At 33.8% G+C, this 25,847-nt stretch overlaps 2 protein-coding genes and 1 long non-coding RNA gene across 3 annotated transcripts in view; 2 read left to right on the top strand and 1 right to left on the bottom strand.

The window, feature by feature from the left end:
- The window catches only part of LOC140168111 (endothelin-converting enzyme homolog), a 50,002-nt gene that overhangs the window by 22,071 nt on the left and 2,084 nt on the right, over nt 1-25,847 (bottom strand). Inside the window, exons 4-9 of the mRNA XM_072191415.1 lie at nt 25,536-25,698; nt 24,759-24,839; nt 23,234-23,454; nt 22,848-22,916; nt 20,773-20,895; nt 20,196-20,264 (exon numbers count right to left, since the gene is read on the bottom strand). Of these exons, the coding sequence (XP_072047516.1) occupies nt 20,196-20,264; nt 20,773-20,895; nt 22,848-22,916; nt 23,234-23,454; nt 24,759-24,839; nt 25,536-25,602 (630 nt within the window). The 5' untranslated portion in view covers nt 25,603-25,698. The remainder of the gene's footprint in view (nt 1-20,195; nt 20,265-20,772; nt 20,896-22,847; nt 22,917-23,233; nt 23,455-24,758; nt 24,840-25,535; nt 25,699-25,847) is intronic.
- On the top strand, nt 3,049-15,870 carry LOC140168109 (uncharacterized). Its single transcript, XR_011861149.1, has 4 exons — nt 3,049-3,288; nt 12,255-12,327; nt 13,786-13,954; nt 14,820-15,870. It is a non-coding gene; the product is annotated as an uncharacterized lncRNA (long non-coding RNA).
- Nucleotides 3,516-4,724, top strand: LOC140168696 (uncharacterized). Its single transcript, XM_072192107.1, has one exon. It carries the CDS (start codon nt 3,516-3,518, stop codon nt 4,722-4,724), a length of 1,209 nt encoding a protein of 402 aa, XP_072048208.1.

A 25,847-nucleotide genomic window follows, 5' to 3' on the forward strand; every position in this document is an offset into this window, starting at 1 on the left:
AATATAAATTTCTTTTACTGTGCTACTGAATTACAATTTAGCCAAAATGACAGGCAAATGAAATGAAGGAAAATGTGAGTATATGAATAAGGAAAGATGAGCATGCACTGTTAAAAATGAACGTTAATTTACAGAAAAAAAATACAATTTTTACCGTTTTAAAACAATTTATATACAAAAATACGGTGAAAAATTAGGAATTTTACATTTTCCTGTATATGTAATGTTTTTTATCAAATATCCCATTTTTTACGATACAATATACAAAAGTAAAAAATAACTGTAATTTTAATGCAATTTACTGTTTATTTACAAATAAAACATAATTTTGAACGTTTTCTTACAGTTTCTTTTAAAAGTACATTACCGACACTGTTAAAAATCGTCAGAATGTTAATTTGCAGGTAAAAATACGGTTTTTACCATATTTAAACAAAGTTTACACAACATTATGGTCAATAACCGTAAATTTACAATTTCCCGTACCACAATTGAAGTGACAGTTAATTTACATGCAAATTAACAGTTTGTCCCGTTTTTAAAACAATTTATACAAAAAAAGACGTTAAAAAATCAGCAATTTTACGTTTTCCTGTAAATGTAATGTTTAGTTTATTTTTTAACGATAACAATATACAAAACTAAACAAATTACTGTAATTTTAATATAATTTTCTGTTTATTTACAAATAAAAACATACGTTTGAACATTTTCTTACAGTTTCTTATAAAAGTACATTACGACACTGTTAAAATCGTTAGAATGTTAATTCACAGGTAAAAAAACGTTTTTTTACCATATTTAAACAAAGTTTACACAACATATTATGGTCAATAACCGTATATTTACAATTTCCCGTATCACAAATAAGTGAAAGTTAATTTACATGAAAATTAAACAGTTTTGCCTGTTTTTAAAACAATTTACACAAAAAAGACGCTAAAAATCAGCAATTTTACGTTTTCCTGTAAATGTAATGCTTAGTTTATTTTTAACGATACAATATACAAAATTAAACAAATGACTGTATATTTAATGTAATTTACTGTTTATTTACAAATAAAAACATGCGTTTGAATGTTTTCTTACAGTTTCTTTTAAAATTACATTACAGACACTGTTAAAATCGTTAGAATGTTAATTTACAGCCCGGTACCCCAGGTCAACATAAAAAGTGGTAACCATGTGTGTTCTTCCTTTTTCAAAACCCCCTTTTCACTGATTTTTCATTGATTTTACCCCCTTTTTTGCCAAATCACTGACAAAATCAGGGTAAAAAATACCCCCTTTTTCAAGGTTTTCGATGAGAAGATTCCAGACACCCCTTTTCAATGACTCCAAATATTTTAATATATTAAACATGTCAAATGCCCCGGTAAGCTTACTTTGATTTATTTACTTCACGAACGAACTGGAAAAGTGTATACGGCAGCCAAAACGGTTACATCTGACACCATCGATGTTCGCGTCGCTCATTCAGCTCTCTTCAAAACGTGCGGGAGCATACGTGCAACACCCACTAGACAACTATATCGGGAAACCGCCGTGCCAATAGTAAAAAAGCTGCCTTCTGACGCTCTCGCTGTGACGATTGAGGGCGGAATCAATGAAATGCTAGAGGATGGAGGCTGAAGACTCGGGCTGAAGACATCGATCGAACGAACCTGTGAAATACCCCTTTTTTTTAAAATTTCGCGGAGACAATGCTCAGAATACCCCCTTTTTTCGTGATTTCGCGGTCCGCGATTTCAGTCAACAAAATACCCCTTTTCTGCGAAATTTAGAACACACATGGTTACCACTTTTTATGTTGACCTGGGGTACGGGATTTACAGGTAAAAATACGGCTTATACCATATTTTAACCAATTTTACACAACATCATGGTCAACAACCGTAAATTTACAATTTCCCGTACCACAATTGAAGTTCAACGTTAATTTACATGAAAAATTAAAAGTTTTTCCCGTTTTCAAAACAATTTATATACAAAAAGACGCTAAAAATCAGTATAATTATACGTTTTCCTGTCAATGTAATGTTTCGGTTTTTTACGATGTAATGTGCAAAATTAAACAAATGACTGTATATTTAATGTAATTTACTGTTTATTTAAATATAAAAACATGCGTTTGAACGTTTTCTTACAGTTTCTTTTAAAAGTGCATTACTAACACTGTTAAAAATTGTTAGAATGTTAATTTACAGGTAAAAATACGGCTTATACTATATTTGAACAAATTTTACACAACATTATGGTAAACAACCGTAAATTTACAATTTCCCGTACCACAATTGAAGTTCAACGTTAATTTACATGAAAAATTAACAGTTTTTACCGTTTTCAAGACGCTAAAGTCATCAATTTAACGTTTTCCTGTCAATCTAAAGTTTAGTTTGTTTTTTAACGATACAATCTGCAAATTTTTTATAATTTAATTTTAATGTAATTTATTGTTTATTTACAAATAAAACATACGTTTAAACCGTTAAAATATTAGTATGAAGTTAATTTACAGGTAAAATATGACTTTCACCATTTTTTTTTTTTTAAATTAACACCATCACTGTTAAAAATATCAAATTAAATCATAATATAAATGTGAATTGATCCTACCGCAGGTAAAAACACATAGGACCCTAATTGTTTTTCAACATTATACTTCACTTTTTAAGTGTTTTGAGATATATTTTCATAGTTTTATAGAAGCAAACTATTCCGTTATTTTACGGAACATTCCGGCAGCAGGGTTACGGAACATCCGTAAATTGTAATTTATTCATTCCGTAAAACTTATTCATTAAAAATACAGAATAAAACGAGGTTTCTTACGGAAAATATTCCTTAAAAATACAGAATATTCGTAATATTCCGTAGAGTTTTAACGGTAAATATTCCAAACAACTCGGAATCATTCCGTATTTTTACGGAATTAATGTTATTTTACAGAAAAATATGGATGTTCTGGTAAATCCGTAAATTTCCAGAAACAAACAAATAAAAAATGTATTTTCTTTTTGAAAACCCGTAAGTTCACAGGTCTCCTGTAATAATACTTTATAGACCGTTTTCCCTGGGTAATTATGCATAATTGATTGAACTGAGGATGCGCTGTTAGTATCAGAATACCGCATGCAGAGGAGCAGCCCCCGGGGAGTAGCCGTTGCGCGCTGTAATGAGACGTATATCGGCCGATAGGACTTGAAGAAGACGACCGTGGCGTCGAAGTGTTTTACTTTGATAAGTTTGCTAGATCGCTTCTTTGCTGGTCAACTTTAACAGAGACAGGCAAGTAAACGCTAGTTGTTTTAGTTCACATGGTTTAAGTGCATGGTACGATCTAAATGCCCATGTACCGGTACCATAGATCAATGCTTATCTTTCTGTGGGTCATTTGGGTCAGTTTCTCAAACTTCAATTTCGGGTCAGTTTTTTCAGTTGCACAACTTGCAGGAGAATGTGGACCAGACAGTAGGCCTACTAGTGCTAGTAGGCCTAGTGGCAGTACAATAAACATGCCAATTGTTCGACCTACTTGTAGCATTTGTGGTAAACAGTCGCTCACTATTAAAAAGTATGTAAATCATTGTAGAAGTCACATCCATGACAGAAATTCAAGATTTCCTTGTTGTGTTCCCACATGTATAAGGACATGTTATACTTACAAAGGGCTAACGTCCCACATTGCACGAGAACACAATGACTACTTTACTACATATAGGCCAAATCAGTTGCAGGCGAACGAATACAGAAATGTTGGTATAACTGTCCGATGTACGTTAGAATTCTGTCAACGCAAATGTTCAGATCTGAAAGAATTGCTTGCTCACTCAAAAGAACATTTAACAGGAGGTTTGCGAGTAAGCTGTCCATTTAGTCAATGTGATAAATTGTTTAACAAGAAGTCTTCATTTAGCTCTCACATATCACGTTGCCACAAAAATTACTGTGTGCAAGATGTAAATCCATTGTATATCATAGATCAGAATATTATTGTTGGTCCTGAAGTTGGTGTACTGCAGCATGACCACGCAGGTGCACAAGACCCACAGCAACAAGATTTACATGATGATCAAAACACATTTGATAATGAAGATTGGTCTAGTGATGATAATGACACTGATGAACCAGGAATTGCACAATATACAAAATATATAGCCATATTTTTGTTGAAATTACAGGCAAAGTACATGATCCCAGATTCAACAATCCAGGTGATTGTTGATGAAATGCACTTCTTGCAACAGTGTTCACTTGATCATATCACTAGATTTATCAAGAGCAAGTTACATCAAAATGGTACAGATCAAGACCTTGTTGAAGATATTGCAAAAGGTGTGGCAAATTTAGGGTGTTCTATCAGTCCAAAGTCTGATTTGATTAATACAGACAGAGAGCAATACCCTGAATCTGGTACCCTTGGGTCACATTATTTACGACAGAAATACTACCAGGAAAAGATGAAATTTGTCAGCCCAGTGGAAATTGTTCTTCAAGAAAAGACAAAAACAACCAAAAAGCACTGCTGTCATTATGTGCCAATTTTGGAAACACTCAAAGTGATGTGCGAAGATAAATCTTTCCAAAGCCACACTCAACAAACTGACTATGGTTACAATGAATTTAGAGATGTTCAAGATGGAAAAGCATTCAAAGATAATCCATTTTACTCAGCAAATCCGGACGCATTACAGATTATTCTTTTCAAGATGCCTTTGAATTAGTGAATCCTCTTGGTTCATCAAGAAATAAGCATAAAGTTGTAGGCGTGTATTTAACTCTGGGAAATATTGATCCAAGGTGCAGATCACAAATAGATTCGATACAGTTGGTGATGTTGTGCAAAGAGAAGTATCTTAAAAAGTATGACCAAAAAAAGATCTTTGGCCAACTTCTTACAGATATTAAAACTCTAGAGAACACAGGAATTGTTCTAGATAGTGGTATAATTGTCAAAGGAACTATTTTGGTTATTTGTGGTGACAATTTGGGATCACATACCATTGGAGGTTATGTAGAGAGTTTTCAAGCTCATTATTATTGCCGGTATTGTACGCTTAGCAAGGCCCAAATTATCACAGGACCTGCAAACATTGTGGGGGAGTATAGAACTCCTCAATCATACAAAAGGGCAATACAGGAGTTACAAGACAATGATGCACAGAAGGGAGAGAATTGTGATGGAATCAAAGTAGACTCATTATTCAACAGTCTCTCCCACTTCCACGTAGCCAATCCAGGATTGCCACCATGCTTAGGGCATGACCTCTTTGAAGGAATAGTTGATTTTGACATGGCTCTGTTCATAGGTTATTTTGTTGACAAGAAGTGGTTTACTCTGGAGTTGCTAAATCAAAACCTACAACGATTTCCATTTCGTGGAAATGATGCTGCAAACAGACCAGCTACAGCAGTCTCAAAAGTGAAATTAGGAGGACAAGCCGTTCAGAACTGGTGGTTTCTGCGGTTTTTCCATTCATGGTGTATGGTTTGATCCCAAACACAGAAGATTGTGTTTGGCAGTTAGTTCTTAAATTAAAGGACATTGTAGAATTTGTTGTTTCAACCAATCTTCAACCATCACAAGTAGCCTATTTGGAGGTGCTAATCCATGAGTACATTGCAGATAGGAAAGCATTATTCCCTCAGCCACTAAGACCGAAGCACCACTTTTTGACCCATTATGCATGGAATATTCTCATGTTTGGGCCACTGATTAGACTCTGGACATTAAGATTCGAGAGCAAACACTCTTACTTTAAGAGGTGTGCACGGTATGCTCAGAATTTCATCAATATAACATTAACACTTGCCCATCGCCACCAGATGTTGCAAGCTTACTGTTTCAATGGTCAAATGTTCCCTGATGATGTGTTACTAGATAAAGGAACATCCTTCCATCCAGATTTGTATGCAGTAAATATCCAGAACGCTGTCAAGCATCTCAATCATGACATAAAACAGTATTTGGTTACTGATGAAGTCTGTGTGTTTGGCACCAAGTACCAGAAAGGCCAGTTCCTTATTGTGCAAATTGATGCTAGTGAAAGGTGGACATTTGCTAGAATTCTTCTTTCCTTAGTTGAAAACGTTGAGGTACATTTTGTGGTTAGACTGTACACATCAATATTTTTGCCTGACTATAACATCTACAGAATTTCAGCAACTGATGATGATTTGAATCATGTTGTTTGTGTGAAGTACAATGATCTCCTAGACTATTATCCTCTGTTGTCGTACAAGGTATCAGGATCACATTTTGTCACCTTGAAAAATAAACCGAGGGAACCAAAGGAAGCATGAATGTGAAAACAAAGGCACCTGTCACATTTTGAACATTGATTATTTTTACTGTCTCGAAAATAAAGGGAAAGTTATATTCCAACCAAGTTTTCATTAGGTGTATGACCGTGTATGCACATTATGTTGTTGCATGAACAGAATGATCAAACACTGTAAATGTAGGGGGTCAAAAAGGTGGCATTCAAGACAAGCTCGTTACACCCTAATTTGGCTATTTTGTCTATTGACAGTCTTCCACCATTTGTGTAAAAAATCACATTATGAAAATCATCATTTATCCGGTTTCAAAAAGAAATGAATTTTAAAAACATCTGGAGTTTATTTTGACATTTAAAAATCTAATCCCTTATCTCAGTGTTAAAGAAATAGAAAAATCTGAAAAAACTCCCCCAGAAAATGTCTTAATAGTGTATAAATACATGTATGTCTTTTTTGATTGTTTGATTCATTTTTGCAGTCAAAGGTCACTAAGGTCATCTAGAGGTTACAGTACCATTAATTTCCAAAGTGACAAAACAAAACAAGACAAAGTGTATCAAATACATATCCTATGCCATTGTTGGTGAATTTATGTTTGAATTTATATTGCATACTTATATATTTTTAGTTGTTTCTCAATGCAGAATGGCTAGCACTGCTGAAACACTTAGTGATGCTGACACTGATATTATAGAAGAAATTTCAATTGAACTTGAAGTGATGACTGTCCTTCCAAATATAACAGAAGCAAAACTTGGGCAACTGAAAGATTTCTTCAAAGCTAATGGAGTCACAAGCACATCAGACCTCTACTTTCTACAAGCATCAGACCTTCCTATGTTGTCACTAGTTGAAAGCAGGAAGTTAGTTCATGCGTGGCAAGGAAAGTTCTCAGCAGGTAAGAAAAATGTTAAGGTGGTACTACACCCCTTGATAAATTTTTGACTTTTTTGCATTTTTTTCAAAAATAATAACACACTGGTAACAAAAGTTATGTATATTATAGGGGCAAGGAATCCAGTTACTACACTGGAATTTCAGTGACTCAAGACAAGCGGTACGTTATTTATGATAAGAAAAGAGGTACCGCTAGGATGTACCTCATTTGTTTGTTTGTTTGTTTGTTTAACCGGTCGGTCCGGGCGGACACACACTTGGGTCCTGATGGGACCAGGTTCAAGCAAAATGCCTAAGCCAAGCTTTAAAAGCTTATATAAGCATGCTGGCCTATATGAAGAGAAAAGAGAGAAACAGGATTGAAGAAAAGAACAAGGAAAAGAAAGGCCACTCCCAACAAATCAAAAGTACAATTTTACTCTTAGCCCTTGGGTCGAGAAATAAGAAATTGGGAATTCTTTAACACATATAATGAACCACTTGTCTTGAATCACTGAAATTTCAGTGAAGTAGTTGGATTCCTTGCCCCTATAATATACATAACTTTTATTACCAGTGTGTAGTTATTTTTTGAGAAAAATGCAAAATTAGTCACAAAATTTATCAGGGGGTGTAGTACCACCTTAAAATGTAAAGAAAATTGGGAATACAGTCAATACACCTATACATGTATCACTGCATGCACCTGTAATTTATTTTGGGTCTACTCTCCAGTACCCTGAGAGGGCAACCGTGATCCGTCCAATGTCACCCACGGGCACCCTTACCCACAGTTATGCTACTGGATGTCTTGCAATATTCTGTGAAATGTAAACAAAAAAAATGCAATTAAAATGTGTACCATTTGAGTAGAATCAATTCTGTGATCTTAAATAACAAAAAGGATACTTAATGATGTAGACTGATAATTTTTTTCTAGTAAGACTCTGTTCAGAATCTAAAACACATGCATATGGGTATAATCAGAAATAATGGCACCTAAGTGTGACAAAAGTGTCAAAATTACAAACAGTGTTCAGAGATGTAATTGTTGTCTTATTGTAAGCAAAACATATCTAAATTCAAGAAAAAATAAAAAATTACTTCAGTAATATTACTAAATATATTTTTTCAACTGGTTTTTATAGGCAAAAGTAGTCCAAAATCTTCAGAAACATAACACAAAAGATCCATGTCATTCCTTGTTATATTTTGACAAAATTATGCAAATATGTAATTCTTTGAGTTTTAATTAATTACTTAGACACTAAACTAAAATAGTCATGTAGAATTTTTCACATGGAAACAAAGTTTTGGAAAAAATTAAAATTTTCATTTAAACACCTAAAAATTCGTGGAAATCAGGAACAAAAAGTTTTATTTGTCAAAAGAAACATCTTAAATTATTTTCTGTTTAAGTTTATATCATGCAATATGATGTGTTAAAACTGTGTTGAGGTTTTTAGCATCACATTGTTCTTCAAATTGGTGTAAGGATCCATCAAAGTAGTACTATTGTGTAACACTCCTGACACTGTACACTACCTGTATGGCCTGAAATATTTTATAAACTACATTTTCTAAAACAGTCTTTGTAATTTTTTGTTGACAACATCTATGGCCCTCTCAAAAAAGGCACAGAATTTAGGTGATTTACGTTCATTGTTGTTTTTCGAGCCCAGCTTGCATGTTTTTGTAACACTCCTGACACTTTGCTACAGTAACTGTATAGCCTCAAATATATAAATTTGCAAATCACATTTTCTAAAGTAGTTTTTGTAATTTTATGGTGACACTATCTATGGCTATCTCAAAAAGGGGCAAAAAATTGAATTACATTAGTTCAATTTTATTGTTGAGCCTATATTACTTACAATTGATTGTCAGGAGTGTAACATTTTGGTCGAGCTATGAAAACCATGTTTTTATGTACATATTTCTTGAATATGAATGTCTTTACATCATGATTGCAGCAGTTTGGCTTCAGGAATATATTTTCAGGGCTAAAAGAACACCAACAGACTGGTAATTTCTTCAGAAATTTGAATTATTGCCAATTAATTAATTCTGTGTAACACTCCTGACATTGACTATTTAGATAGCTGTAGCAAACATGTTCAAGCAATGGCAAATATTTTTCTTGTTTTTGAGTTCCTATCCCAATGCACTAATAAAATAAAAAGTAATGTATGAATATTGCCAACTTGGTGTATGAAAAAAATCAAGTTGAATTCTGATGTAACACTCCTGACGAGACAGAATTTCTCTTTTCAACCCGCTCTAAAAAGAAAACGATTTGGATATCATGCAAGTTTTATTTTTTCCAAGTTTGGCCCAAATGTTGCTTTTACTTTAAACAGCCTGAAATAGATTATTACTGTCATCATAACCTTACAATGCTACACAATCTGGCGAGAGGTGATTTTTGGAACATATTTTATTTTTCGCACCATGTAATCTTCACATGTTCCTAAGTAGACTATTAAGCGACTATGAATAGCAGACACTTCACAAAATGCCATGAAAACCCATGCAACACTTTGCACCTTGTATATTTTACGGTGCATGATTAAAAAACAAGTACCTCTTTTCTTGTCACGCTAAAGTGTAACACTCCTGACCATATGGGGAAGAAAATTGGGCATATTATTTTTTACATGACAGCTATGACACTACAAATTGCTGTGGTTAAAGAGAAAATCATAACACAATTTTTGAAAGATGAATTTCTTTGCTGGTCTTTTTCATTTGGATAGCAGGCATCAAAAACCAAACGGTGCCATTATTTTTGACTTTACCCATATCCAAGAATCCATGTAGGCCTAGTATTTTATAGAAATAACTCCATTTTTGCTGAGAAGTGTAAATTGCACTGACTATTCAGAAATGCACAGCAGAATTCAAACGACATTGAAATACATGTACTAATTCATTCCAGTATCAAGTCAAATCTATTTCTACACGCCAATATTCTGATAAAAACTGATACAATCTACATTTGAGAAGGCTCATCCCTGGAGTTAAAATTTATATTGTTTTATTTACAAAAATGAATGATTGTTGTCTGTTAAATTTCTTTTCAGAATCTTCACAGTCATCAAAGGAACACCATCAGCATCTACGCCTGGTACGCCAGCCTCATCAGGGCGATTCCCAATTAAATCGTGGTTAGAGTCATCTCTAGATTCATCTTTAGATTCATCTTTAGAGCTGGAGAGCCAATTGAGTGTTGCGAGCCCTAGTGGTGCAAGCACTAGTGGTGCTGGCACTAACACCAGAGCTAAGAAATTACCAGTGTCCGAGTCAGAAGATAACATCCCATGGAGCAAAATGCCACCAAAGTTAATGGAAGCATTGGAAGCAGGTCAGCGGCCAGAACCAAGACTGAGAAGGGAAATGATACGCATCATCGTTGATAATCTCAACAAGCCAGGGAGCAAACTGCCACGAACCAAACAACTTGGACTTTTGGCACGTGTGTTGAGAAATACCCCAAATCATTTCGTGATGAAGTAGGGGGTATGGATGTTGGAACAGGCTATGACAGTTTTTGAAGCAGCTTGTCAACAAGGTTGATAACATTACACGACCAAATGTGAATAAGAGGAAACTGTCAGCTGAATCTGACAAGGATTCTGTTAAAGCTGTTGATGCGTATGGCTGCATCAATTGGATGCCGGACTTTGTGGGTAGTGAAGAAGCTGAACTCAATCTGAAGAGACAAATGCAAGAGCAACACAAGAAGGGTGAAACAGATGATGTCACCGTTAACATGGAACAAACATTTGCCAGTCAGCGCAAAGCCATCAACAGCACTACTTTCAACATCCCAGCTATGTTGAATGATTGGCCTTTTCTGTTCACGGAGAAGAGCATGTTAGGTCATTTTGAGCAGCTCACTGGAGTTAATGTGTACAGTGCAATGGAGAATGCAGCAAGCCTGAAGGTTCCAAAGCTCATGGCATTCATGGCTGATCAGATTCATAACAAACAAGTTTCTTCCTGCATGAAAGAAATAAATAAGGCAACGCAAGAAGCAGAAGATAAGACACCAACAGTTATTGGAAGTGTGGCAATTCTGACAAGCTTCTATAAAGAGGATTTCGAAGCCGGGATAATGGATACACAGGTGAGCTTTTTTAAATTGACAGTCACTCAAGTTTTACATATTGTAATTTAAAAATTGATTGCCATTCAAATTGTTTTTTAACTATTGTGTTGTTACTAGGGAGGTGAATAAGCATAAAATGTACAGATATGTACCAACTGTTTCTTTTCAAATTACACCCACCTAGTTAACCTGCTATTTACCAATATTTTGTCTTTTTAATAATGAAATTTAAAACAAATATTATTTTTAAGCCCTCAGTGTTTTCATGTTGGTTTCTTTGCGTAAATTGGAAGTATTTTATTTACAACATTTCCTATTCAATACTACAGTACAAGGTATACTGGGATCCTGGTAAAGGAAAAGTAATTGCAGATTCCTTCATAACTGTAGCTCGTACAGCTGTTGTATTCACAACATATTATAATGTTCTGTTTTATGTAAACAATAATTGAAAACTATTGGGTAAAATGTACATAGAGGGCACACTAGTGAGCTGTGAGCAAATTGCATATAATAATGCTTTAATTACAGTCAATGGAAGATTTAAGAATCTACAAAAAGTAATATCTGATAATTAGGAAAGAAGTACCTTTTTTCCTCTGGATTGATATTATATCTTTCCCCAGAGATGTGGCTGGTGCATAACATTGAAAAAAAACACCTACATTCAAATAGTGCATTTTTTAGATTTGAACTGGCAACCTTTGTATACTAGGACAATACTCTTCCCAATAAATTGAGCTACAATATTATGTTGTATCATTTAATTTGCAAGTTTAGTTTCAAAACGCTGTTTGTCGCATTCCTAGTGAAAGGCATTAGAATTGATTTTTTTCCTTTAGCTTTTTTTTCAGTGCTGTGAAGTGGCCACATTTCAGGGGAGAGATTATTTAAATGTTCGATATCAGATCATGTACACATTGATACCATTGCTACTTTGTAATTATGTTTTACTGAACTTGATTTTCTTTTATATTTCAAATAGACCTTGACAAGTACTTCAGCTTCTACCATTGAAACACTGGAGTTACCGGCAACACCTTGTCTTGTTGCCCATGGTAAGTTCTATTCATTGTGGCTTTATTGGCTATCGATTATCACTTACACTCTCAGAAAAAGGGGTGCCAACTGAAACCTTTTTGTCCAGTATATGGAACCCTGGCTATTGAACCCTCAAAAAGGTTACAGAAAATTCAGGAACCCTTTAAGGTTCTATAGCTTGTTACATTAAGAACCAATAAAGGTTCCCTAGAGTGTCTTAGTGGTTCCTTTTAGAACCTTAAAGGGTGCCATATAGAGGACAAGTGAAGAACCCTTTTAGAACCCTTATTTCTGAGAGTAGTCTAAAAAAGTAAGCTCTAAAATCAATTTGCTTTCTACCTTTAAAAATTTGTAAAGACAATTGACTTAGCTCATTGAGAGGTTAAATTGACATTTTAATAATCTTTGAATTACATTTTTCTGGAAAGTACCTAAATTTTTGCACATTTGATTTTTATCCAGCAAAGAGCAAAAACCTGGTCATGAAACTTTGGGAATAAATGAATAAGCATAGAAATTCTCTTGTGGATTTTTGCAACAAACACTCATAATCCAGTCAGGAAACACTTAGGCCTAACTGACAAAAAGCCAAGAAAGATCATTTTCTGAACTAAATATATAGCCTGACATGTCAGTATTGCTTTAGCTTAAAACATAGGCCTAGTAGCTAAAAGGAGGTTTAGAAGTTAAGTTTTATTCATTATCACCCAATATAAAGTTGGAGCCAATCTTGGTTGCTAATTGTGTCAGTTCATAAATTAATTCAATGTAATTTTGAGAGAGTAATCAAACTGCACAGATGCCAGTTCATCAGTTAAGGACATACTAGCCCTTCAAATGAGACAAACTTGTAATGTAAACATAATGTTGTCCAACCAAGTTACAGGTAGATCCAAAATATGTAATTTTGTCATAGTTTTAAATCAGTTTGTTTTAAATTTCTTCTACACTTGAAGGAAAATAGTCACAGATTTGAATTCCTCATCAAATTTTCTTTCAGAAAAAGTAGTACTTTTACTTGGAAACAATAATCGCTTTGGAATTTATTATTGTTTTCAATATGAAATCATGTGCGAATGCTTAAAGGGACAGTCAGAGATCTGCGGGTCAAGGTCAAACTTTTTTTCACACATACCTTTTTTTTTGCTTGTTGGGGAAGGTTAGCCTGAAAAGGAATCTTGCACAAACTATACAGTTTGTGAACGAGAGTCAAATCTTTATTTTCTGATGCGCGGGCATCAGAAATTCGCCATAAAGCCTATGGAACAATGCAATGCACACAATATTGCATAACTTCTAAACGGAAGGTCAGACTTGGCTAAAAGTTTGGAATTAAAGTGATCTTTGGTATATCTACCTATACATAACATTAAAAGGGGATGTTGAATCTCTGTACAATCACTGACTGTCCCTTTAACTGGCATTCCTTTCATTGTGTGTATGCAATGCATTTTATCTTTCTTTACTTTAAATAGGAGATTCACCATTTGACACTAACAAGTTCTCACTGACAATAAATGGGAAGGTAGTCATTGATCTCATCACCAACCAGCTGTCAGCATTGGCCCTGTGGTTCTCTACATTCTACGTCTTTAACTTCGAGTACCCTGAGAATATCGGAGCAACATTGGAATTTATTCAGAGGTAAGATTATATATAAGGATGTTTATTTCTCTGCTTCATTTGCTTTGAGGTGTTGTGTGATGTGTTTTTCATTATTAACATTTTGTACCGCCCAACACATTATGGATTGGATGAACTGAGGGTGCAAGAAGCTATTGCACAATTTATTTGAAACTTTTGCAATAATTTTGAAACTTTTATAATAGATTTGAGGAGTTTTATGTAAAATGATCATAGGAATTCAAATAATGTGTCATTCATTACTGGTTTCATTGTACATGTACTATTGTAGCCCTTGTAGCTTTTTAATTATAATAACAATGATGAAAACTAAATAATGTGCATATTTTGATTGCTTCCAATGTCTGATGATATTTTTTTTTAATAGTATTTAGTAATGCTGGAAACAAGTTAAAATATTCATTTTATTATTGGCAAATCTGCTGTATAGATTTCAACAACAGTTCAAATGGACAAATTGCTGTACCTGAATCCAACCTTAACATTAAACAGAAACACCTGAATCATGTGATCATCAATCAGTGTCAGTTGATGTGTATGGGCCTGTAACTAGTGGGAAAATCATAATTTGTAGAGTGGTTAGTCCACAGTAGGTCAAAAATGTTAAAATTATACAGTCCTTCAAAATAAACTAATATGAAAAATCTATGTAGTGCATAAGTTTCAACTTAAATACCTTTCGTTGTAATAATTTAGTGCAAAACCCTTTTGATATATGAATGAACCATATTCTTAGATGTTTGTGACTTATGTTAACAGCATTCAATGTCTATGAAAATCTTTTACATAGAATATTATTCAATAATAAAAATGTATTGTCACTGATATTGAATGAACTGATATGAATGTATGAATTTGATTTCAGGTGCTTCCTTGGCATCAACCCTAGTCAAGGGTCCAAGAGAAGTAAAAAGAAAGGCAAGAAGACAGCCGTTCATCCACAAGTCCTCCAACTATGTAACAAACTGAAAGACTTTGAAAGTGATTGGCTATAGACTTTGAAATTGAACGGATAAAGGAAGCTATATCTTATCATCTAAATCATCAGATGTCGAATTGATGTTTACTGTTCTGAATTATGTATTCTGTTCAGAGTAGGTTGTTGCATATATCTATATCAACAATTGAGAAATGTGACTGGTTACTAGAGCTATGATTGGGTTCAAACTTCGGCAATCGTGAAACAAAAGTGCTGGTTCAATATTGCGCCACTGTTTATTGTGTAATACACGAACAATACGTGGTCGAACCAGTTGCAACACACCAGTTGCCCAAGTAGCCAATCATAGTGAGACTCACAAATAAGGGAGCTAAAAGTATTACAAATGAACTGATAGTTCACCAGTGAGAGACATGTGCTACTCTATGGCAAAACTCAAGACAGATTGATAATTCCACTCAAAACTAATTGAAAAGTGATCAATGCTTTTTGTCTAGCATTACTGTGATTAGTTCTACAGTACCGTACCATTAATCATGTTAATTGTACAGACTAGTGACCAGGAGATTCTGGGTTCAAATCATACCACCAGCACATTGCTTACTTATGGAGTGAGTTTGGGTTGGGACTTGGCCTCTGTCATCAAGTATTTATTCTAGTCTTTGTAATCAGTTTAAGTCATGGAGTATTATGAAGATACCAAGGAGTATTCAATGAACAAATTCCAAGAGTGGAATTCACAGTGCAGGCCTATACACGATTTTCTATGTTTGAGTTTATATTTTTGGCCTCACAAAAAGTTTGTGAAAGTTTTAAGGGGGAGCCGACCCTTCGTGCACCTAGCGGTACTACTCTAGGCTGTATTGTGAAGAATTGGGAAAGGCTAGAAAATGAAAGTTGCTATGAATATAGCTAAGGTTTTTGCCATCCTTCCTATGTAGTTTGATTTTGTTTAGCTTTTATTGATTTTCGCATATAGTGTCAAATGTTCAAAACTTTTGTTTTTCGAACATTTTACACTCTCGAAGAAAATTTGTAAAAGCTAAACAAAATCAAACTTCATAGACATGATGATGGTAATCTTGGCTATAGTCATGGTAACTTTGGTTTTTGTAGCCCTTCCCAATTCTTCAGAATATAGTCAGGAATACTGTTAGTAATTAGGTGCATGAAAAAAAACGCGAAGGGTCAGCTCCTCCTTAAGTTGATGAAAATATAAAAGATATCATTAAAAAGATACCAAGGAGTATTCAATGAACAAATTCCAAGAGTGGAATTCACAGTGCAGGCCTATACATGATTTTCTATGTTTGAGTTTATATTTTTGGCCTCACAAATTATATGAATTTAGTGTAAAGTTGATAAAAATATCAAAAATAGCATTAAGAAGATACCAAGAAGTATTCAATGAACAAATTCCAAGAGGGAATTCACCGTGCAGGCTTATATACATGATTCTCTATGTTTGAGTTTATATTTTTGGCCTCACAAATTTTGTGAAAGTGTAAAGTTGATAAAAATATCAAAAATAACATTAAGAGGATATCAAGAAGTATTCAATGAACAAATTCCAAGAAGGGAATTCACAGTGCAGGCCTAGGCCTATACATGATTTTCTATGTTTGAGTTTATATTTTTGGCCTCACAAATTATGTGAAAGTGTAAAGTTGATAAAAATATCAAAAATAACATTAAGAAGATATCAAGAAGTATTCAATGAACAAATTCCAAGAAGGGAATTCACAGTGCAGGCCTAGGCCTATACATGATTTTCTCTGTTTGAGTTTATATTTTTGGCCTCACAAATTTTGTGAAAGTGTAAAGTTGATAAAAATATCAAAAATAACATTAAGAAGATATCAAGAAGTATTCAATGAACAAATTCCAAGAAGGGAATTCACAGTGCAGGCCTAGGCCTATACATGATTTTCTATGTTTGAGTTTATATTTTTGGCCTCACAAATTATGTGAAAGTGTAAAGTTGATAAAAATATCAAAAATAACATTAAGAAGATATCAAGAAGTATTCAATGAACAAATTCCAAGAAGGGAATTCACAGTGCAGGCCTAGGCCTATACATGATTTTCTATGTTTGAGTTTATATTTTGGCCTCACAAATTATGTGAAAGTGTAAAGTTGATAAAAATATCAAAAATAACATTAAGAAGATATCAAGAAGTATTCAATGAACAAATTCCAAGAAGGGAATTCACAGTGCAGGCCTATACATGATTTTCTATGTTTGAGTTTATATTTTTGGCCTCAAATTATGTGAAAGTGAAGTTGTTGAAAATATAAAAAATAGCACGTTATTTATATTGCTATTGCTATTTGTGTCAATTCATATCAAAACGATGGACTTGGTCTGAGAATAAGAAATCAGATACTCTTAGTTAATCATCAAGGCCTACTTTTACTTATATTTCACTTCCTAAAAATGCTACCAAATTTGTAATAATTAAATGCTTATTTACTTAGTTACACAGGAAATAAGTCAACTTAAGCTGCGTTCTCACATGTATTTAAATCCAGGTTTATCTTATCACCTATAAATCCGCTGCAATTAAAATAAATCCGATAGAATCTCTGCACGTCCAGACAGTCAGGTTTAGTGCCTAAATCCAATAAGCTTAAACCCGGGTTTAGACTATGTGCTATTTGAGCATATTTCCTTAGAACTTTCGATTATACGAAATGTACAAGTGTGCACATGACAATTTTCGATGTTTTATCTTCAAGTTCAAAGCAATACTTTGGCACGAAAATACCCGTTGTTGAAATTCGAATGATATAGGCCTACAGCATGATGAAAATTTGCCCTTTCCTCTGCTGCCCCGAATAGCTAAAAACGTGACTTTTATATAGTAGGGGCCTAACGCGATCAAAATATGAAACATGAAATTCTAAAATTTATAACTCAACTCGTAATACCTGCTTCCATCATGAAATCGGCACCCTATAGGCATAATACATGTAATAGAGTTCGCTTCTATCTAAACTGCGTAGTTCAATGGGCATTATGTTAGTTTTTACCCCTTAAACCCGACAGCTCTACGAACACCGTTCATACACAGCGGATTTAAGCTTAAACCCGCTACTAACCCTGGTCAAAAGCAGGGTTAAATTGGCGGATTTAGGGCTCGATAAATCTGCTAGACTTAAATCCGATGATCGTTCAGACAGCAATTTAAACCCGCCGCTAAATCCATCTGAATTTAAACCTGGGTTTAAATGTCTTAAACCTACTGTGTGGACACGACTAATCTTTTTAATTTCATTTTTCATACTCTGTATTATTGTACCAAAAGTCGTTTTGATATAGACTGACAGATTTACATGTATATTGATACATTGTATTTGTTGCATGTGTAAGTTTCGAGGGTTTAGTTCAACAAAGGGCTCTCTGCATTTTGAGGAAACCAATGTTTATAAGATTTTACTGATCTTGTTCATCTGTTTGTTGTTGTTTATCTCAGCTGTGCTGATTAATAAACAGATTGTGAAAACACCTTCGTGTGATTTGTTGTTTATTCCTTTTCAAATTAGTTTGCTGAGTACTCACAGCATGAATGTGTTACGAAGGCATGATTTATAACAATTAATGATCAGTCAACAACTTTAATTTTCAGATGTTTATTTACGTTACCTGTAGCAACGTCTGCAATTAAACGTAAATAAACTAGTTTGTATTGTAAATTTTGCAGTACAAACCTGTGTTTACGTTACTACCTGGAATATACAAATTGAATGCGAAATAACGGCCTCACGTGGAATATACAAATTGACTGAAATAACCGCCTTCAACGCTATTTTACAGTACAATAGTTTATTTACGTTACTCCCTGAAATAACGTCTTCAATGCTATTTTTTTACAGAACAAAAGTTTATTTACGTTGCTACCTAGAATATACAAATTGACTGTGAAATAACGACCTGACGTGGAATATACAAAGTGACTGTAAAATAACCGCCTTCAACGCTATTTTACAGTACAATAGTTTGTTTACGTTACTCCCTGAAATATACAATTTTACTATGGAATAACATTCTGCCACGTTTATTTACAGTAGAACTGAAATTATACACGATCTCAGTAAAATAACATCTATCATGTATGTTCACGCCAACTGTTAAATAACATTAAAACATCGTTTGTTGACATTGTCAAGCGTCATTTTACCTAAAATGTTGTTAATTAAGAGATAGTATAGTGTTATATTACGGCTGAAGATGGCATTTATACTGCCCAGATACTCCAAATAACGGGTCATTTATGTAGAAAGTACCATAAAATAACACTGTTATCGTTAATTAACGTTGTTATTAGAATTTAAGGACCTCTTAAAAAACGTTAAAAGTCGTATTATTGCATTATTCCACTGTTAATTTACCAGTAACGGGCACGAAGGAAAAAAACCCGGTTTTTTAGGAGAAAATGTACAACCGTTAAAAAATCAAACGAATTGTTCAATTAACGGTCAATTCTTGTTTATGGTTGCTGTATTTTACCGGTAAAATACCGGCGTCCCAGCTGCCAGTATTTTACCGGTAAAATACAGCATCCGTTAAAAAATCAAACGAATTGTTCAATTAACGGTCAATTCTTGTTTACGGTTGCTGTATTTTACCGGTAAAATACTGGCAGCTGGGACGCCGGTATTTTACCGGTAAAATACAGGTTTTTTTCTAACAGTGTGGGAAGTACATGTACATGACGTTAAATCGCATATTTGTGTCACATCTTTAAAAACGTTGTCTTTATAGCTGGTCGGAGGGGACCATGACCGGTGTTGGCACTATATTGGACAAATAAAGCTGACACACAGGAGGAATTATATGGGTTTTATAATGGAAATCGCAAGGCTTGATAAGGAGTACCGTATAATTTTCAACCCATGTGCATGCTTTTTCTCGGGGGGGACACCAAAAACTTTGTTTTGATATATTATTGGTCTTAACTCAAGAACCGCACGACCTATGGAAATATAAATGTGATTATTGGCTTTCTTGACTAATTTCATATCAGATCAATGTATTAATAGTTTATTTGCTAAATGTCATCTCACATAAAGTAATTATCACATTAAAGCAGTGGTAGGTTTGCCTTAAATAGATCTATACAAGAAAATGCAACTTATATTTTCAATCCAGTGCATTTGATTCTTAAGTGAGAATGTCATTCTGCAATTTTCGCCAGGCTCTTAAGATATTTCATTATTGTCAGGATAATGATTTTACTAATCTTTAGTCATTTAATGATTAATTGTAAATAATTGTCTTTATTTCCGACCTGTCTTACCTCTGGGTACATATCTTTCAGTTCCCTTAGCGTCATTTCAAGCTTCATCGATGTACTGTCTCTCTTAGCCTATAATTCAAGTAGAAAAAACAGGACCAACTTTTTAGATGAAATCTTGTTCACTTACGCCAACTAGTGTACTTAAAGGGGCATAGAGAGATTTTACACAGATTAACATGTACGCAATGTTTGTCTAGTAGGCCCTATATAGTAATCAACATCTGAAATAGTTGATTTGATTTTAACATGAGTTTGTATAATTAAAGACCGAATTAAAAAGACTAATTTGCGTCTGACGTCATGACAAATGCGCGCCGTGATTGGTTGCTGACCTGCGCAGTATGGCATTTTTGGTCTGATTGACAGGACGTCATACGCAAACTAGTCTTTTTAATTCGGTCTTCAATTATAATAAAGAACGTAACGCGGCGCTCACAATATGTCTCTTCCCAGCAAACACACAACGTTTTACAGAAAATGTTTAAATGTAAGCTTATTATATAAAGGGTATAACACAGACAGACACACCGACACCCCGACAGAAAAGACAGACAGATAGATAGACAGACAGACAAACCTTGGCTAATTTCTTCTCCAGTGCCAGTACAGCCTGCATTTCTTTATTTGCGCTCTGTTTATCATTATTAGCACTGAAACTAATTGCTACATCAGTCATGTACCTGACGTATGCATCCTGAAACTGAAAAATGGAATTCAAAGATAATAGTCAATTTAAGTTATAAATTTAAGTCACTCTCATCATAATCAGATCGTAGGTTGGGCATGGGTTGCTTCACTCGGAAAAGTACGGACAAAGTTGGCAACTTGATGTAAAATTTCAGATTTTGAGTTAATGACACGGTATTGCTATCTCCTATGTCTTTGCATGTGTTTTATTAGCCCCTGTATACTGGATCTAAAAATACCCTATACCGATTTTTTTTAAAATTTGTTATTTCAGATTATAACAACAAAATATAACAATAAGATATATAAGATATATAAGACAAGATCCAATATAGAAATTATTAAGGGATCTGGAATGAGCGTTTTGGGCGTTTCGACAGTATTTTTTGTGGGACATGAGAGCACCTCAGACGTATCGAATTGCATTCTGAATACGAAGCATGTCTTTCTGATATCAAATAATTTTCATTTTTTTTAATATAATACAAATTTTATGGCAAATTATTAAAATTTGATATTTTTCATTTTTTTTATATAACAGTTATCGAATTTAATTTTATAAGTCTTATGATATATTCTTAAGGGCTGGGGTATGAACGTTTGGACAGTATTTATTGTGGGACATTAGAGCACATCAGACATATCGAATTGCATTCTGAATACGAAGAATGTCATTCTGATATCAAATAATTTTGATTTTTGAAATTCGCAATTTAATACACATTTTATGGCAAATCATTAAAATTGATATTTTTGATATTTAACAGTACTTGAAGTAAACTTTATAAATCTAATGATTTATACTTAAAGTGTATGTAGGTGGGATGAAAAGCCGACGATCAATTGAAAAATTTGACATTTCGTATTGAAGATATGGATTTTTTTTCCCAAAAAAAAAAAAAAAAAATTAGGTCTTTTTGGGAAAAAAATCCATATCTTCAATATGAAAGGTCAAAATTTTCAATTGACCGTCGGCTTTTCCTCCTGCTACATACACTTTAAGAATATATCATTAGATTTATATAATTTACTTCGAGGACTGTTATATATCAAAATGTGAAAAATATCAAATTTTTACAATTTGTCATAAAATTTGTATTATATTGTGATTTTCAAAAATGAAAATTATTTGATATCAGAAAGACATGCTTCGTATTCAGAATGCAATTCGATAGGTCTGAGGTGCTCTCATGTCCCACAAAAAATACTGTCGAAACGCAATAAACGCTCATTTTAGATCCCTTAAAGTGTATGTAGCTGGGAGGAAAAGCCGACGATCAATTGAAAATTTTGACCTTTCATATTGAAGATATGGATTTTTTCCCCAAAAGACCTAATTTTTTGTGTGTTTGGGGAAAAAAAAATCCATATCTTCAATACGAAAGGTCAAAATTTTCAATTGATCGTCGGCTTTTCATCCCACCTACATACACTTTAAGTATAAATCATCAGATTTATATCGATTACTTCGAGTAGTGTTAAATATCAAAAATATCAATTTTTATTGATTTGCCATAAAATGTGTATTACATTGCGAATTTCAAAAAATGAAAATTATTTGATAGGCCTATCAGAAGGACATTCTTCGTATTCAGAATGCAATTCGATATGTCTGATGTGCTCTAATGTCCCACAATAAATACTGTCCAAACGTTCATAACCCAACCCTTAAATGACAGCTGAACAAATTTGAGAATGGAAAGGGGGTAGAAATGGACTCGTTGATGCTGCATAGGTTTAGGCTAAGGCTAAGGGTTATAGGATTAGAGAAACGGGGTTAGGAAAATATAAGGGTCATAATCTATTGATTTGGTGTTGTGATTATCATTTTAGAATTTATATATCATTTTGGAGTATTAGACCCTGGGTAGGCCCTATTCCTTATTCCAAAAAATGGGCATATAATAAATACAATTAATGAGGTATAAAACTTGTACAAAGAAAAAAAAAAAACCTGTCTCTTACTTCGTGGTATTTCTCGTCATCCAACAGGTAGGTTTCGTTCGGCAGTGCTGTTATCTTCCCGGATTTTATCTAAAGTAAAAGAATGTCAACATTATAGCATAACAAAGAAACAAACACCAAAACATCCTAACAAACAAACAAACAAATAAACAAACAAAAGGAAGAAATGTGTTATTCCAGTTGAAATCCATTATGGAAGACATATGCATGACCTTTATCTCAAACGCAGGGTATGTAGATTTCAAATGAAGTTATCCATACATTTGAAATTCACACTCCCTACGTGGAAGACTAAGGACATGTCTTCCATGTCAACTGGAATAGGCTATTATGAGATCAACGAACATATTGAAAGCAAATGCCGGTATCACAACCGCTTTACTCACCATCAATTTGAATTTCGTTAGATCCGTGGGATCTCTGACAGCCTCAACATGTATGAGTGAAGAACTAGCAAATTTGATAAACAAGTTTGCTAACAAATCAGTAAGATCGAAGTTGTTCCTATCGAAGTTCCCACCCGGGTTCGATTCCAGGACAGGCCATCCTCCGAGGACATTCTCTGAGTTCATGAGTATCCCACTTAAGCCATTTGCTTCTCTGGTAGCTGTAAATAACATGATAAAGTATTCCAAATTGTTTACTTTAGTCTTTAAGGATTTTTATGTATCTTCAACTTGTTGTGTTGAAATTGGTTTCGAGGTTCATAAACAGGTTAAATACGCACGGACAAAACATACCCCCATACACAAAATGGGCTATACCCCTTAGACTATAAAGGATTTAAGATCTCCAGACTGTTTGACCAAATATGATTTCTAGAAATCCATACTTTCAAAGTGTCCAAATATGTAAAAATCCAACAAAAATAGTCCGTAAGTAAACAGGAAGTAAGCCTAATCTTCACATTTCTTAAAAATTTACTTCTAGAGGGTATGCATTATTTTCTGAAATAGTCCAATGTTTCGCCATATCTTGCTGAATCAAAATTATTAAATATTAATTATATCATTAAATTAAGGTTTTATATATAAATGGAACTATTATATTTAAAACGGTTTTGCTTCATATTTTTCTTCATCGTCATGATGCCCTAAATCTCGTGTGAGCCCTTCCTATTTTATGTAGAGACAAAATAGCGCCTCCAATATGGCTACGCAACGCGTATGAAAAATGTATTTATATGTTGGTGTTTGGTGGCGTCAACGAACTACAATCTGTGAGGAAGTGGGGTGCTGGGCACGGCGATACCAATTCGAACAATTTCCCCAATTTAATTACTGAAGTGGTAATAACAATACTCCTTTATTTTACATCTGAAGATTGGTAAACGTAGATATTTTTCAATAATTCTAGAGATTGTCATGGAAGTTCTTTTATGAAACTTAAAAGTGTGCCAACGTCTGTAGGCTAATTCCACAAAAAAAAAAAAAAAAAAAAAAAAAAAAAAAAAAAAAAAAAAAACAAAAACAAAAAAAACAAAAAAAAAAAAAGAAAGAAGAAGAAAAACACACACACAAAAAACCCAAAACCCTCCAAAAAACAACAACTTTAACCACATGGGGATAAATGACGCCGTTAGGGACGCACCATTTGATTTCCAAGGGGGCATGGGAGTTTTAGTCGGAGATGTTTGTCCGCTGAAGGCGGCGAATTTTTAATTCAATTTTAATGTGTACCTTTAAACAGAGTTGGGTGAAGAATCTTTTTTTTTTACTCATTGGTGGTGTGAATTTTTTTCATCTCACTAGTGGACGATTGTTTGTTTTTTCTTCAAAAAACTCCCATGCCTCCCCTGAAAATCAAATGGTGTGCACTTTATTGGCACTCTCGGAAGGCTCATTTATTGTAACAGAAAATAAAATTATAGATTAATGCGTATATATTAGTTTATACAAATTACATAATTACCTTTGTCCACGCAAGCTCCATATACCATTTTTGTTTTCCTGACAGCTTCTGGCCCAAACCACCACCCGTCCTCAAGAAGATCTAAACATGTATCATAATAAAGATAATTATTATTAAAAGAGGTTTTCGTGATCACACTTATTAAAAATACTACACTTTTAGTGCTTCTTTGTTTATTTATGTCCTAGTTCAACCATTTCTACTATATGTATTTATATTCCCAATACTTATATCAAACATTTACAATACCTAGTGCGCTTTTCTTTGGTACGTCCATTTCCTTTTTAAAGGAATTTTATTATGATATGTTTCAGTGGAGATATACACGAATAAAGCTTATTCAAATAAATGCATTGCACTCAGTTCATTATCCTTATCGTAATTTATTCCTTTCTTTTTGCGTTCGCGAGTTATATTATACATATCATGGATTATGTGTGTTACAAAATATGCTCCGCACTTAGGCAACCGAGTTGAAATTTCGTTCTGGATCACGAAATGCCCCTTTAATATAAACCATTGTGAAAATCTTAACATGTGCCCATCGTATGTTCAAATCGATATGGGACAAAATTGCTTGTAAAATAAAATAAAACTGGTAGGATACATTCATACATTTTGTCATCATATCTTCCAAAATATATATACCTTAAATTTTCAATATCAAGGTTTCATATCAGTGGGAAGCGTAATTTTCATTTAAAATTGCAATTTTGTTGAAAGTACACAAAGTACCTTTCAATGCGATGCTTCACATAATGTATCCTGCATACTTACAGCGTTGTTTACTATTGAGTTCATCTGAGAGAACATGCATTACAGATCGACGTCCTTTCTCCACCATAACGTCTACTTTTTTTGAGCCAATTTCCACAAGCAAATTGATAAAAATTTCCACATGGTGTATATCCGTGGTATATATTGCTTATCAACGAAGAAGCTGAAAAGAGTCCGGGAAAAGGTACGGTAAAAATGTCATTTAGCGAATTAGTTTCTGATGTTCAACATACTAAAGTAGTTATGGGCGTCATAATTATGGTTCAAAATAATGACAGGGTTATGCAGAAGTCCCCGTGGTTCTTTTCGTGC

Source organism: Amphiura filiformis, chromosome 13 (assembly GCF_039555335.1).
Source record: "Amphiura filiformis chromosome 13, Afil_fr2py, whole genome shotgun sequence".
NCBI lineage: Eukaryota > Metazoa > Echinodermata > Ophiuroidea > Amphilepidida > Amphiuridae > Amphiura > Amphiura filiformis.

Bases quoted from the DNA above. Each gene is read 5' to 3' on its own strand.
- LOC140168696 (XM_072192107.1), top strand. From the start codon at position 3,516: ATGCCAATTGTTCGACCTACTTGTAGCATTTGTGGTAAACAGTCGCTC.